The sequence below is a fragment of the Melopsittacus undulatus genome, chromosome 8, assembly GCF_012275295.1.
Source record: "Melopsittacus undulatus isolate bMelUnd1 chromosome 8, bMelUnd1.mat.Z, whole genome shotgun sequence".
NCBI classification, from domain to species: Eukaryota; Metazoa; Chordata; class Aves; order Psittaciformes; family Psittaculidae; genus Melopsittacus; species Melopsittacus undulatus.
The window spans coordinates 8,901,568-8,916,336 of NC_047534.1; the positions used below are offsets into that span (position 1 = coordinate 8,901,568).

Sequence of the window (14,769 nt, forward strand, 5' to 3'; positions counted from 1 at the left end):
GATTTTTCAGAGACAAAAATGACATTCAACAGTTGATAACAGAATGTCATCACTGAGAGATAACGTCAGTAGCTGCCTTGTACACTGACAACTGAGTCTGAGTCACAGAAATACCTACCGAAGCAGCAGCACATTAGCACAAAAATTTATTTCAGAAGCAAAATTTTATGTGTATAGTAACACACACATCCTATATCCAAGTAGTCCAAGTAGCAGTATTTGCCACTAGGAGTACTGCAGATAGCCAGGTTGGATGCTTGGCTTCTAAAGCCAAGCACAACTGAAAAACTTCCTCTGTTTCAGAGGAACAGCAAAGCTATAGAAGGGGTGTAATTCAATGAGAAGAAAGCAGCCACTTAAAGCAGAACTGGCAGAACTCCTTGTATGTCTCATTTTCCCACAGGTCTTTTTTGACAGAGCTGTACCAGTGCCTGCAGATGAGGCCCATCAATTCCAGTAAAAGAACAGCTTTTTAGGGATAATAGAGTTGTCACTGTAGTAGCAATTTGGCTTACAACACTCATTTCAAAATAAAACTGAAAAAGGAGGATTACAGGTGAAGGAATATTCTCAGCTCAGCAACTGACACTGTTTGCCAACATAGGAGGCTTATACCAAGATTTTCAATAGATAGCAGTTCATTGCTCCTAAATTGTTTCTCCAACTCTGCCTTTAGCAATATGACGTATCAGTATTTTCCTTTCAGTTTTTTATCCTGTCTATTTTCCACACACCTCATCTCAGCAATCTTGCTTCCCCACCTTCCACCATCTGAAGCCACTGGTTTTTAATCTGCAAACTCCTGATGTCACAATTATACCTATATTCCAAAACTGCAAAGCACTATTGCATTTCCAATTGTATTACAGTTCACCTTGAATTTTTCCATAGCACTCCCACTTAGCACTCCAAAGCCCCTCAGGACTGCCTCTTAGACCTATTGAGACCCTAATTCACCATTAATCCCAGAATTTGCATGCTTAACTCCTGAAATTAGTTTATAAGCCTGCTCATTCTCTTCCTCCCCATACTTTATATTTACTCTTACATTTTTGACAGGAACTTATTGCACTTCAGTATTGCTGCTTCCACATAACTAAAATGAAGCCAAGTTAAGGAACAAACCCAAGATACATGCCATTTAAAAACATAAAAACAAACTTACATACCAAATACATATTGAATCAACTATTTCAAGGCTTTCTGTAATTAATTTCACTACACTCTGTTGATTTTTATGATTTATCTAGATTTTTATTGTTTCAAAAGTTTTCACACATCATCTCTTCTATGAGTGCCACACTGCCAATAATTCAGCATTCAGCTGACTATGAAACATGACTCAAATTTAAATCAAAACATACAGTCTGAAACAAACAAAACAAAGTCAGTATAAACATCAGATGCTGTGGATTTCATTGAAACAGACATGTTCATTTTAAGGAAAGTCTATGGAAAACCTGCAAACAGACTCCAATAATCTAATTTGACAAGGATACAATCTGGGAATGAGCTCTCTGATGGAAGCAATCTTGAAAAACCAGTTTAAGCAAGTTTCTTTGGCTGTGTCATTCACACTCTCTGGAGAAAAATTATCTGGGGGGAAAAAAAGAACAAGGGCCCAGAAACAGTTACAGTCTTTCTGGAAACAAGTTACTTTACAGACCAGGTTGGTTTAAAACTGTATTCTCTTTCCTTTCACCAAGAAATCAGGCGCACCATCATAAGCTAGGCAACATGTTTGCTTCTCAGCTCTCCCATGCAGCAGTAAGAGCTGAGTATACAGACAGCAAGAATAAGTACGTAGAGCTTCTAGCTTGCATTAACATGTCAGAAGCTGAAGTTGAGCACTTGAAGCTAATCTCATATTTGCTACTCAGGAATCTAACCTCTGCCTCTCCCAAAAGGAGAAACTGCAAGAAAAAATACAGGGAATCTGTGACAAATACAGCCATATAAATCTATACCAAATGCATACATATAAAAGAGATTTAAGCACTCAAATATTTTACTTTAAAAGGCTAATATATTTTTAAAGAATGTTATTTAAAACTATATTGCAAGAATTAGGAAATACGAAACACTGACAGAACACTTATTTTTGTACCCTAAACATGTAACACTGCAGCGCAGTTCTCTCCTCACGAGCTCTGGGAGTATTTGTGTCAGCTGCCAGCAGGAAAAAGCTGCCACCCTGGGGTGGAACAGATGGGTTGGGGGGCAGTGCTCTGGTCAGGGGGGCACGCAGTTGCACAGCAACTCACTCCACTTTCTCTACATTGCCTGAAGCAGAAGGCAAAAATAGGCTTCTTGGGATCAACCCAGGTCTGAGGAAAAATAGCTGGGGAGGATGGGTCCATTTTCTCTCAGTGATAGAGCTACACAAGCAGCTTCTGCTGTGAATGTGTTTCTAAACTCTTTGGGAAACAGTTCTAAAATACCAGTGCTCTCCCAACTCTGCCCCCAGAAAGGGAGAAGCACCAGCTCCAAACAACAGTTTCTAACTTCCAAGACTAGTGAAGCCACACAGTAGATGCTGACGGAGTAGAGGAAGATGACCTTTCTTGTCTAGAGCCACAAGAGTTCTTGTCCAACTTTGTTTCACATGGTTCCCAAGGGATGAGCATGGAGGTTGGGCTTGAAATCCCTGGGGGTTCAGAGTGCCTGCACAGCCAGCACAGATTTTCCTTCTCCCTCCCACTTTTATAGCTGCTTGGGAAGTTCCCACCAGCAATGCCTCTGCCAGCTCTGTAGCTCAGCTCTCCAGAATGGAGGTAGCCGTGCCCAGTAATCATGACGTGCTATGGGAACTGTCTGCCTTCATTAACATCTATCAGAATGGTTTGTTATATCTGCAACAACCAAATGTATCATAAATATTTTCTGTATGCTTATTTCAAATTTATGTATTTGTTGATTTCAAGCTTCTGGCTCAAATCCTACAGATTTAACTACAACCTAATGGTACTGTTGAATTGCCAGCAACAGAGTAAGAATGTTTCAAGGACACGCACTTAATATACTCCAAATTGCAAGAAAACACTTGTGTTTCCATGGAATATACCTTTGGATATAGGACCTTCCTAAAGAGGTTCTTCTATACACATTTGTACTGTAAATGTCAAATTAGACTGTCACATTTTCTTGGAACTTCAAGTGAAAAAATAAAAACAATCCAAATTAGACAGATTATCCTAATAAACTCATCACCAGCTCAATGACGGCCCCTGCAGCTTCTTCCAAAAACCTGCCCTAACTAAAGCAAAATTATCAAGTTTCCAATGTAGCAACAAAAACATCTCTTTACCAAACTCTGAGATTCTCAGCTTTGTTAGATTTGTACCATTAACGCTAAGCTATTAAAATGCAGTACTTCAGAAAAGAGCATATGCTAACAAAAGAAGGAAAAGCTCTTCATCTAATTTGGCCATTTATGTTTCATTCTCCCTCTACTTATATATCACTCTTTGCAATTCTGAATCTCAGGAAGAACCACTTTATGTTTAGTAACATCAAAGCGACAAGCATATTTTATTATACCTGAAGTATACTCTTCACAGTTACAATGTAAGTTTGCATGAACAAGGTTATGAATGGTGAATGGTGGAAGCTGTAAGTAACAGATTTTACTCTGCTAAAAACTAAAGATTCCAAGATTCAAACCAGAACTTTTCCCACAGGAGATACAGTAGATGGGTCCTGCTTAACCTTCCTCAGGTTAGTTCAGACATCATTTTTTCCAGGAGCACAGCAGAAGCAAACACCAAGTTACCTGGCAAAGGGACACGGCTGTCCACACACATTGACAGGATCCTTTCATACACCAGTTTCCCTGGTTTTAAAAAGAAACAAAAACTCATTCAGAACAACTGAACAAACTGTAAACCACAAAATGTTGATACAAAGGTTCCCTCTCCAACCTACACTGGAATCAGCTGCAACAAAGCTCTCCAGAACACTAACGTTGTGCTGCCATCTAGTGAGGCTGCAGTGTTAAGTCTGAATTAAGCACTTTGCACACTATAAAAAATAAAATGAAATGATTTGGCTCTCTAAAGAGCAGGGCTAGCACAGGTCAGATTTCTCCCCAGCCAGGAAAGGACAGCCAGTGTCCTGCCTTTCCAAAGCTTGGGTATCATGTTCTCTTCAGCAATTTTTAGTAAGTAGGAAAGAGCATAAAGAGGAAGCAAAGCTTGAAAGAACTGGATGTCATAGCATATCCTGCTGAAAATCAAAACACCCTTCTACTTGGAATGCCATTGTAAATCTGTTCCATAACATGGCAGAAAACCAAGCCAATCACATGAAATGGATGACAATTTCACTTAAAGGATCATTTAAAAATTATTAAAATAGATAAAAAAAATCAGTAACTACATTCTGATCACTTCATAGTCTTTGTTCAGCTAAAGAAAACTTCCCAACTTCTACTCCTCAAATATAAACAGAATGAAATACTAAGTCAATAGGCTGCCAAAACCAAAATATTTTCATAATAACGACAGTGTTTTAAACTTAAAATGCAGAGATCATTTTTCTTCCAGATATTCACTAATATATAAAGCACAGAACTAGAAAATGAAGTAATTTTGTTCTAAAGACTTCACTCATAGTTTTTATTATTATTATTATTATTATAAACTATTACATACCATGTTTATACCACTAATACCTAAATGTTTATGCTGGAAATATTCCATGTTAAACCAGAGTAATTTCAGCAATAACTTTGGTGTTTTGTAACATTACCAGAAATAATGTCACTTTTTTAACAATTGTGTAGTAAGTCTGGCACAAGAGATACTTACCAAAAGTATCAAGGATATCTGTAATTAAAACAAATTTACTTGGATAGAACTGGATTACTGTCGTGTCTGATAGAAGCTTTGAACACTAGGAGGGAAAAAACCAAAAACAGAACAGAAACATTTTTAGAGGACAATGCAAGTTTGTGGTTTTACTCCAGACAAGCTAAAACAGATGAATATCTACAGATGGAAAGAACCAACACAAACTATCCAGCAACGAGCAGAAGAACCCCTAACATATACTAACAAATACTCTTGGTATTTTTCAGGTTATTCTTCATTTCCAGCAGAGCTAGACACAGATCTGGTTTTCCTTTATGTAAGGTAATCTACAATGCAAAATTTCAAATGACCATGCAGATCTGTGCATTTGTTCAGACAAGACAAATCTCCCAGAAGAAGCATTAAAAGGCACTTTTCCTAAAATAACTTTTTAAGGGTTTGGGTTTTTTTTTCAGTTACTCAGCATCTCTCTAAGCATCCACATCAAACACAAAATTTTGTATGGACTGAATTAAGAAACAATTTTAAAAGTTTAGCTAATGAGCTTTTCAACACATGTTTGTGTTCAAACATCCTGGAAAAAGGCCAGCTGATCCACAGTCAGCTCCAGGGAGGAATCTATGATCAATCACCACTCACAGGCACCCAATATCATTGTGACATTTGGATTATAATAGTAGCTGGTACAAAGTCACATATGGAAACATGTTCTCATGCTGCTGAATGTTAAGTCCAGGTAGGAACATGTCCATCTATGATATAAATTCAAAATACACACTGAGGAATGAAGACATTTTGCAGCTATTTAATGAAACGGTACTTTGTTTTCCGAGATGATGCACAAACTGCAGACTGAACTGGAATCAAAACTGTGGCAGAAGTTTATTCACAAAAAAACACGACTTCCACCTGAACAAAACAGGCAAATGACTGGGGAGAGAAACCCACCTCCTCCCCCTTGAGCTAAATGCAACCTTTGACCATGAGTCTTCTCTGATCTCTGTTTAAGACTGATAAGTGCAGTATTCTCTGTGATCTCTGTCCCTTCTCTCTCCTTCATCAGAAAACAGTTCTTTGATCTCAGTGGAATAAAGATCCAAGTTTTCATTGCATTCCAAAAATCCAGGAAGCAATCCGATACCCCACAAGACTGCTTGGTTTTAACAAGAACATAATGACATTTGAACATGCTTAAACGAGGGCAATACTTAGCCTTTTTGCTTTATTCATCAGGGAGGAACTTAAAAATGAGTACACCAGAAAGACAGGCAAGAGAATTCACATTTTACAATGAAAGCAGAATATTCCCTACTGCATGGCAAATCTGTCATCTTCAAAGAAAGGTAATTCAGTGGCTGTTTAGAACCTACATGTACCATGAACACTTAATTACCACTTTTCTTAGAGCACACATAATCAACTTACTTCAGCTTACTCTAAGTAGCTTATTCCTTCTTGACAAATAAAGTATATTGTAAAAAGGCACCTGAGGAATCATAGAATCGTTTGGGTTGGAAAAAAACCTTTAAGATCATCTAGTCTGTTAACCCACTGCTTCTAAATTCACCACTAAACCATGTTTCTAAGTGCCACAGCTACACCTCAGGGATAGTAACCCCACCACCTCGCTGGGCAGCCTGTTCTAATACTTGACAACCCTTTTGGTGAAGAAATTTTTTCTAATACCCAGTCTAAATCCCCCCCTTGTGCAGTTTGAGAGCATTTCCTCTTGTCCTATCACTTGTTAGCTGGGAGAAGAGACCAAACCCCACCCCACTATAACCTCCTTTCAGGTAGCTGCAGAGAGCAATCAGGTCTCTGATCCTACTTTTCTCCAGACTAAACAACCCCAGTTCCCTCACCTGCTTCTCCTAAGACCTGTTCTCCAGGCCCCTAAACAGCTTTGGTGCCCTCCAGCACCTCAAGGTTGGTCTTACATTGAGGGGCTCAAAACTGAGCCCAGTATTCGAGGTGCAGCCTCATACAACTGGCCTTGGCCCAACAATCCAGCCCAGCCAGATCCCTCGTAGAGGCTTCCTACCCTCAAGCACATCAACACTCCCACCCTACTTGGTGTCATCTGCAAAATTCCTGAGCGTGCACTGTATCCCCTCATCCAGATCACTTATCAGTGACCAGTCATCAACTGGATTTAACTCCATAAACACCACTCTTTTTTGGCCCATTTTTTGCCCAGCACAGTACACCTGTCCAAGCCATGAACAGCCAGTTTCTCCAGAAGAATGCAGTGAGAGGCAGTGCCAAAGGCTTTACTCAAGTCTATGTAGACAACATCCACAGCCTTTTCCTCATTCACTAAGCAGGTTATCTTGTCCTAGAAGGAGATGAGGTTATGTCAAGCAGAACCTGCCTTTCATAAACCTGTACAGGACACCTGGTTCTCCTGTACATGCCATGTGATGGCACTCAGGATGATCTGCTCCATGACCACCCCCAGCACCAAGGTCAGGCTGACAGGCTTTTAGTTCCCTGGATCTTCCTTCCAGCCCTACTTGCAGCTGGGCATCATGTTTGCTAACCTCCAGTCAACTGGGACCTCCCTGATCAGCCAGGACTGTTGATGAACAATTGACAGTGCCTCAGTGAGCACTTCTGCCAGCTCCCTCTGTCCCCTTGAGTGGATCCCATCTGGCCCCATAGACATGTGCATCTGAGTAGTGTAGCAGGTTCCTGATCATTTCCCCTTGGATGATAGGTGCTTCATTCTGCTTCCACTCCCGTCTTCTGATACCCAGAGAACAACTGGGGCAAAGAAGGCTTCAGCCTCCTCCTAATCCTTTGTCACTATGTTTCCCTGCATCCAATAAAGAATGGAGATTCTCCTTAGCCCTTCTTTTGTTGCTGATGTATTTATAGAACCATTTTTTACTGTTGTTTAAGGCAACAGCCAGATTAAGTTCTAGTTGGGCTTTGCCCCTTTTAATTTTCTCCCTGCATAACCTCATGACATCCTTGTAGTCCTCCTGATTTGCCTGCCCCTTCTTCCAATGGTCACAAACTCTCTTTTCCCCCCCTTAAGTTCCAACTAACGCTCTGTATTCCCTCAGCGACTATGCACACCCTGCCTTAATAACCAGAACTCTTTCTGCACTTAAAACTCTGTAAAACTCTTGCATCAAAATGACAGCTTCATCCCCAATGTCCAAATGAAAGATCAGTGCAATTTCATCATTAGTTCTTAAATCAAGATAATTCTGGCATTCAAAATTGCTTTTTCCAGTCTAGCATACATTTCAGAAAATAACAAAGGCCAAACTTAGCCCTCCTGTTACACACTAACCAGTAGGTGATGATAATCATAGACTATGCATATAATCACAGCCTGATGTCAAGAAAACTGCTTAGTTCTTTTAGAGGATATAACACTCTTAATACTACGTTATTTACTAGGCAGGACCACAACAAGGAAAGCTCAGTCATATTTCCACCCATTCCTGCTTTCTAAGTCTAGAATTGTTATCCTTAATAACTTTTTATTCGTTACTCAAATACCTATTTCATTCTTACCAAGTCTCAATTAATGGTGAGCATCTGCAGCATGAAGTTCAAATGCAAAGTGAACAACACACACAATACTAACAGATGAACATATGGCATTTTGATGCTACTTTCCTAAAAGGAAGCACTGAATCTCATCTTAGAAACTACATTATTTCAAAATTGTTTGTGAAACCATTTACAAAAAGAACATGTGATTGGATATTATATTAATGAGCATAGAACATATTTATGCACAGATTGTCACTGCATGTCAGACACTGTATACATATACATTAATGCACTGTATATACAGTACATCCATGTCCCTTTGCATCCAAAGACTTTTCATATTCTCTTTCACTAAAATATTCACACTTCAAAATGTTATATATAGAGTTTTTAGTATTACAGTATTAGTGTTTTTCATAGTATTACAGTATTAGTGTTTTTCATAGTATTACAACAGAACATTAGTCACCCTGGGTCACATATAATTATTTGATCTCACTTACTTTATGGTTCATTTCCTTTATTATCTTTACCACAATTTAAGCTGAAATTACTGTAAACAGTTTTCAAAGGAGTATCCAGCATGACAAAAGAAAAAAAAATTACTTTATATAACCCCACTTGATGCCTACGAGCATTTTATCAGTTTTACAGCTTTTAAGGATGTCATTATCTCATCTGTCCTCTGACGCACTCTGCCTCTGGCTTTTTTTAAAAGCCAAGCCAAACAAAAAGAGCATTTAATTGTCCTATTTCCCCCTGCTTCCCCCAGAGCCCATCACCCCAAATGAGCCAGAAGACAACTGTGGACAAGTTTAAGAAAGAAAAAAACAACCATACACACACTTTAAAAATCTGGAGTTGTTTTCTGTAGCTTGCTAGGATCCTAAATCAGATTATTCAGTTGCCTTAGTAACTCTGGATGGGTAACACTGACATTCAAAAAGTCATTCTGTTACGACTTGAGGTAGGGAGCAAGGGGCTAGAACAGGAAAAGGAGAGGTAAAGAAATTACATGCCCTCAAAAGAGCTGGTATCACTACATGTTATTTATACTAATTATCCCTCACCAGGTAAATTTTCCACATCTGTCATTTGGCCACTCTATGAGAATTCCATTCCCCATTCTTAGTCAAAATTAATACATAACAACAATGTTGAAAATCCAACTGTTGTCAGAAATCATAAAACTCAAAGAAACTGGTTTCAGTGAAGAACAGAAGCAAGCAATAGAAAAGTATTAGAAAACCTTTCCCCAGGAAAGAAATGGGACAAGGCACACCACTACCAAACTCGGCAGTTCTGTACAGAATGAAAATGTAAAACTGACCTGGATGACTATTTTCAGAGCTTTTACTTTCTGATCAGAGGACCAAGCATCCTTTAAAGACTGGTTCAGTTCTTCAATTCGGTTCATGTAATCCTGCTGAGTCAAATTCAACAGCTCTTTCTGTGACCCCTGGCAATTGAAAATAAACCTAATCAGCAAGAGAGGGAGACCAACTTCATTTCATGCTCAGAACCAAAGCACTCCTATGACCTGTCTTCTCAAAGACCTTACAGACCTTATAAAAAGATTACACAGCAAAAATAAGCTAGTTAAACCTGGAATCAGAATTGTTTAAGCTTTAGAACCAAACTGACACAGGAAAAAAGTGACTAAAAATGCATTTAGAAAAATCTTAAGGTGGCTCTGGAACAATCCAGCAGGAATAAGAGTGACATTAAAAACTAGCTTCAGGACTAGTTTTGATGAGTTTATTAAGCTGTATTACAAAACAGGTTTCATAATACCTGAGAATCTAGAAACAACCATCAGTAAAACAATCATAGATGAAGAGATAAAATGCAAACGCAATTACAGTTTCACAAAAGGTTACGTATTTCCTTATGATAAAGGGTACTTGATTTTTCTACTAAAATAATTCAATCCTTTGTGATATGCAAGTATTAGAGCTGTGCTGGCTCAGGCAACAGGCAACCTGAAGTTAGTGAAGAGGCAGCAGTTTCAAAGCAACATTACCCAAAACAATTCTAGAAGTACCCCACAAATTCAGGTTCTAGGAAAGTGAGTTATGGAAGATCTCATCTTTGCACAGTAAAATACTGCAGTTTGAAAAACAACTTGAGTACTCAGTATTTCTACCAAGCACATAAATGTAACTTTAATTAACCTCAGGTAGACAGGATGCAGCTTCTGCAATAACAGCAAATGGAATTATCAGATGTTAAAACTTCAGGCTCCACAAAATTTTAGAGCATCTGCAGACTGTGAACAGAACTGAGGTAAAGCAACACTGGTACATCAGGTGAATTTTCAAATCACAATTTCTAGTGATACAAAAATATGACTCTGCCTGAATTCTGCAACTATGAGGATTGAAGCTACTAGAGAAGTCCCATGGAAAGCATATACTTAACTAAATATTGTATAAGCACATGCAGAATCAGGACCTTTTTAAAAGTTTCATAAAAGATTTTTATTTCACAAATTTACTCTACTTTTAAAATGGTGATGTAATTGGATCAGAAAACTCTCTCACCTCTTCCAGATCATCCAGTTCTTCTAACCTTGTCCTCACTTTTTCAGAAACTGCTGAGCCAGTAGTTGTAGCTTTTCCTGTAAAGAATTGTATGCTTGAGTTTCTTTACTTGGACCTCTAAAGGGAAACAAAACTGTAGAAGCTTGACAGACTCAGACAACTAGTCAGCTTCCATGCTAGAAGACAAGTGGTTTGATTTATTTGGTCACTATTTCTGAGGACAAACATTTAAACATATCTACAACTCATTCACTTTGAACAGGGAATGGCAAGTAAGCAAAACTGAATATAAATGGATATTCTTGCAAGTTTTGCTGGTAAGAAAGGACCCACTGGGTAAAACCACAGGATAATTTAGACTAGAAAAGCCCTATGGAGGTCTATGTCCCAACTCTCCTCCTCAAAGCAGATCTGATTTTGAAGTTATCACAGATTGCACAGGGTTACATCCAGTCAGTTTAACAATATCTAAGGACAGAAATGTCACACTCTCCCAGGATCCTGTTTCAGTGTTTGACCATTCTCATTCCAAAAAAATATTTCATGTTTTCGCAGAAACTGAAGTGCTGCACACTTTATCATATATAAAAACTCTGATTTACTATGCAATCGGCTATAACTACTAAGGCCAGATTTGCTTTACTAGAAAACATGATAAAATATTTAACATTTGGTTCTTTTTTGAACACTCAGCACACAGCTGAAACCATTTCACTTTCATGTAAAGAGAGTAACTGAACAAGTTCCCAAGGGACTTGTTTGCTTTGCCTTCCAGCAAGCAGAAGAGTTGATAAAGATGATCTTCAAAACCTTAAATGAAAGCTTTAAGCTATAGTGGAAGGTAATGAATCCCATTTCCTTCCACAACATGTAATCACAAATTCATCAGCCTACAGGATACAAGACAAAGGTGGCTGTGTGGTTTATTTTCAATAATTACTTTAAGTAAAATTCCAGCAGAAATCTTGTTCACAAAAAACACAGATCCAACTACATGTCGGAATGGGGGAGGACAGGAGAACACTTCAACTATACTTGACTGCAAACCTGTCACTATACCCCACCTCAAGCAAAATTTGTTGCTGTTAAAGAAACTGCTTACCTTTTTCAGATCCCATGTATAGATTCTGTGAAGAAGGAGAAAAAACAGACTTCAGAAAACATGTACTCACTAGCATTCTAAGAATTCACAGAGTAATTACACTGCTAATTTGGTTTACTGTGGGGTGTCTCTGCCCATGGCAGGGGGGTTGGAACTAGATAATCTTGAGGTCCTTTCCAATCCTAACTATTCTATGATTCTATGAAGCCCCTAAAGGTTTAGAAGCAGATATAAGACCAAAAGTAATTTGTATTGTTACACAAAAAGACAAAGTTATGGCTTCTAAGTATCCACAGATCTCTGGACTTGGCTCCAGAACACTTATAAGTAAGAGTTGTGGTACAGCTTTCTACAACATTAAAACTGGAATCCAGAGGGACAGTATTTAGTCATTAAATAACTGCAAAACAACAACAACCAAAATCCATTAAAGGTCTAGTAGAAACAAATAAAACTGGAGAAGCTGCCACTTACAATCGAGAGCTTCTCTGTTGTTGTGTATCTAGCAAGGATTTCACCACGTTTGCTTGACCATGGTTCAAAGTCACTTCCTACTGCTGAGCTGTCATCTTTATCTCGTTTCTTTCGTGTGCTATCCTACGAGGGGAATTAGAGCGCAAATGTTAAATAAAAACCTGGAAAAAAAAGAGAAGACCTATAGAGGTCAACTTCATATTTCAAGTTATAACTGATCCTTCAAAAAGTTACAATTTTTTTTTTAAAAGTAAAATCCATATTTCAATAAATATGTCAACACCAACCACATAGAAGAGGTAAAGAAGAATATGCTATTCTATTAATAAAGTCTATTTCTCATTTGCATTAACCTTCTAATTGGCGAAACAAATCTATTTTATCCAGGGTTGGCTTTGTGGGGTATTTTTGAGGGGAGAGGTTATTTTATGTAGTGGACATAACTGCCTCCAGTGTTACCATGGTCGCAGTAGTAGTCACAGGATCTGCAGCTGCTGCGAACAATGACAAGGGATCAGTACCATCCAGTACACTGCTCAATGGATCCAGCATAGAACTGGAAGAGGAGGAGGACGTAGAAGAAGTGCTTCCTTTCCGGTTCATTTTCTTGGTCTTGGATTCAGTAACCTAAAATAAAAGTTCAGAACTATTAAAAGGGCTTTCTCTTCCCCCTTTTTTCTTTAATAAATCATCAAAATATGTGCTACATAAATTGTGCTGTTGCAATGAGAGCAAGGACAACTAAAATCAACTCTAGAAAGAGCATCCTGATTTAAAATGAAGCATCTCCTTTACCCCTGAACCTGGAGGCACTCTTTGATAGCATTTTCATTACTTTTTTTTCCCCTTCCAATTCCAGGTCCACAGAACTGTAAGAACAACCACTCCAAATTTCTTTCTAGCAGCCCCCTCCATTTTATCGGTTTTGTCCATCTCCTCCAACCTCCTCCTTGCTATTTGTTTTCCTCTGCTTTTCTCATCTTTACTTTCCTGTACAATACTCAAGCCTGAAACATCCTGTCCATTTTTAAGACCTCTGCCTTATCTCCCTACTGACCTTCCTGAGCAGAAGGTGCCGTCCATTTATCATTCATTACTGTATGACTATCATTTCTTTGAAGCTGGATTTTTTTTTTGTACATCCATAGTTTTAAAAGCCTCTCATACATTAAGGAAATGATAAATGTTTTAAAGCATACAGCTGACTGGAAGTTAACCCAAAACCAAATCTTACATCAAGCAATTATGCAGGTTATTTGTAATGCAACAATTTGATTTTAAACTTATCCATTATTCAGCATTTAATGCAACCAAGAAAACCCACAAGTTGGAATGCTATATTTGTCAGAAGGAGACTGGTTTTGACCCATAACAGCATCAGCAAATTTCTGTAAAGGACAAACAGAATAAACCTTGGTCTCTCTAACTTAATAAGCCACTAACAGAAAGCATCTTCACTAGTACTACCACCAGCTTCAAAGCATTTTAATTTTAAAGGAACAGAAGTAAAAAGAACACAATCAGTTTTAATTCACATTCAATTTTCCAAAAGCACAAGGAGAAACTCACTGTAATGGGCTTTAGTGGATGGTAATCGCCAAAATCCAAGGGTATGGATTCCAGTTTGCATGCTTCAGATTCTGAAACATAGTTTCTTGATCTTGCATGCCTTAAAAAGAGTAAAGGGAAAGTATATATGCATATAAATAATCATATACATACTTAATGAACAGAGAAACACATCCTCCATCTATACAGATGAAGGCACATTAACAAAAAGAAATGTATGTTGAAAATTAAATCAATATAAAGACCAGAATTTCCCTCTCTACTAAGATACATAAAACTGAAACAGAAGAAATTTTATTTTCAGCCACTAAACTTTCCATACCTCTTATTTACAGATATTTCCTATCTAGCAGTAAATAAAGATGTCGCTGACAGCTCACACTTGGCATACCACTCGCAGGTCAAAATCAATCCTACACTAATTAGAATGTGAGACATCATCAGGCAGTATATATGTCTAATACACACGTGTGAATGATGAGCAACTGTTCACCCTGAAAATAAGTCTCTCAAAAGTACATTTACAATGTGGCTATTCAAGTGGTAAGACAGCTTGTAACATATCTAATACAGGGGGCAAGTCCAAGCTTACACTGAAATGATGTTCCACTTACTCTCCCAGGAAAACGGATGAAGAATTTCTTTCTTGGCCACAGCAATGAAGCCAACTTCTGAGAGTAAACTTATTTTAAGTGAACTTAAAATGAGGCTTGGTCCAAGGAACGGTTTCATCCCCAGTGCATACTGCAAAATAACACCC

The 14,769-nt window shown here is 38.2% G+C and overlaps 1 protein-coding gene across 1 annotated transcript in view; it reads right to left on the reverse strand.

Moving 5' to 3' along the window:
- VPS35L (VPS35 endosomal protein sorting factor like) overlaps window positions 1–14,769 on the reverse strand; it is a 55,328-nt gene that overhangs the window by 38,494 nt on the left and 2,065 nt on the right. The window contains exons 2-11 of the mRNA XM_013127564.3: window positions 14,010–14,109; window positions 12,900–13,067; window positions 12,441–12,563; window positions 11,967–11,991; window positions 10,865–10,941; window positions 9,652–9,780; window positions 4,809–4,893; window positions 3,773–3,832; window positions 1,500–1,596; window positions 1,049–1,096 (exon numbers count right to left, since the gene is read on the reverse strand). Coding sequence (XP_012983018.2) covers window positions 1,049–1,096; window positions 1,500–1,596; window positions 3,773–3,832; window positions 4,809–4,893; window positions 9,652–9,780; window positions 10,865–10,941; window positions 11,967–11,991; window positions 12,441–12,563; window positions 12,900–13,067; window positions 14,010–14,109 — 912 coding nt within the window. The remainder of the gene's footprint in view (window positions 1–1,048; window positions 1,097–1,499; window positions 1,597–3,772; window positions 3,833–4,808; window positions 4,894–9,651; window positions 9,781–10,864; window positions 10,942–11,966; window positions 11,992–12,440; window positions 12,564–12,899; window positions 13,068–14,009; window positions 14,110–14,769) is intronic.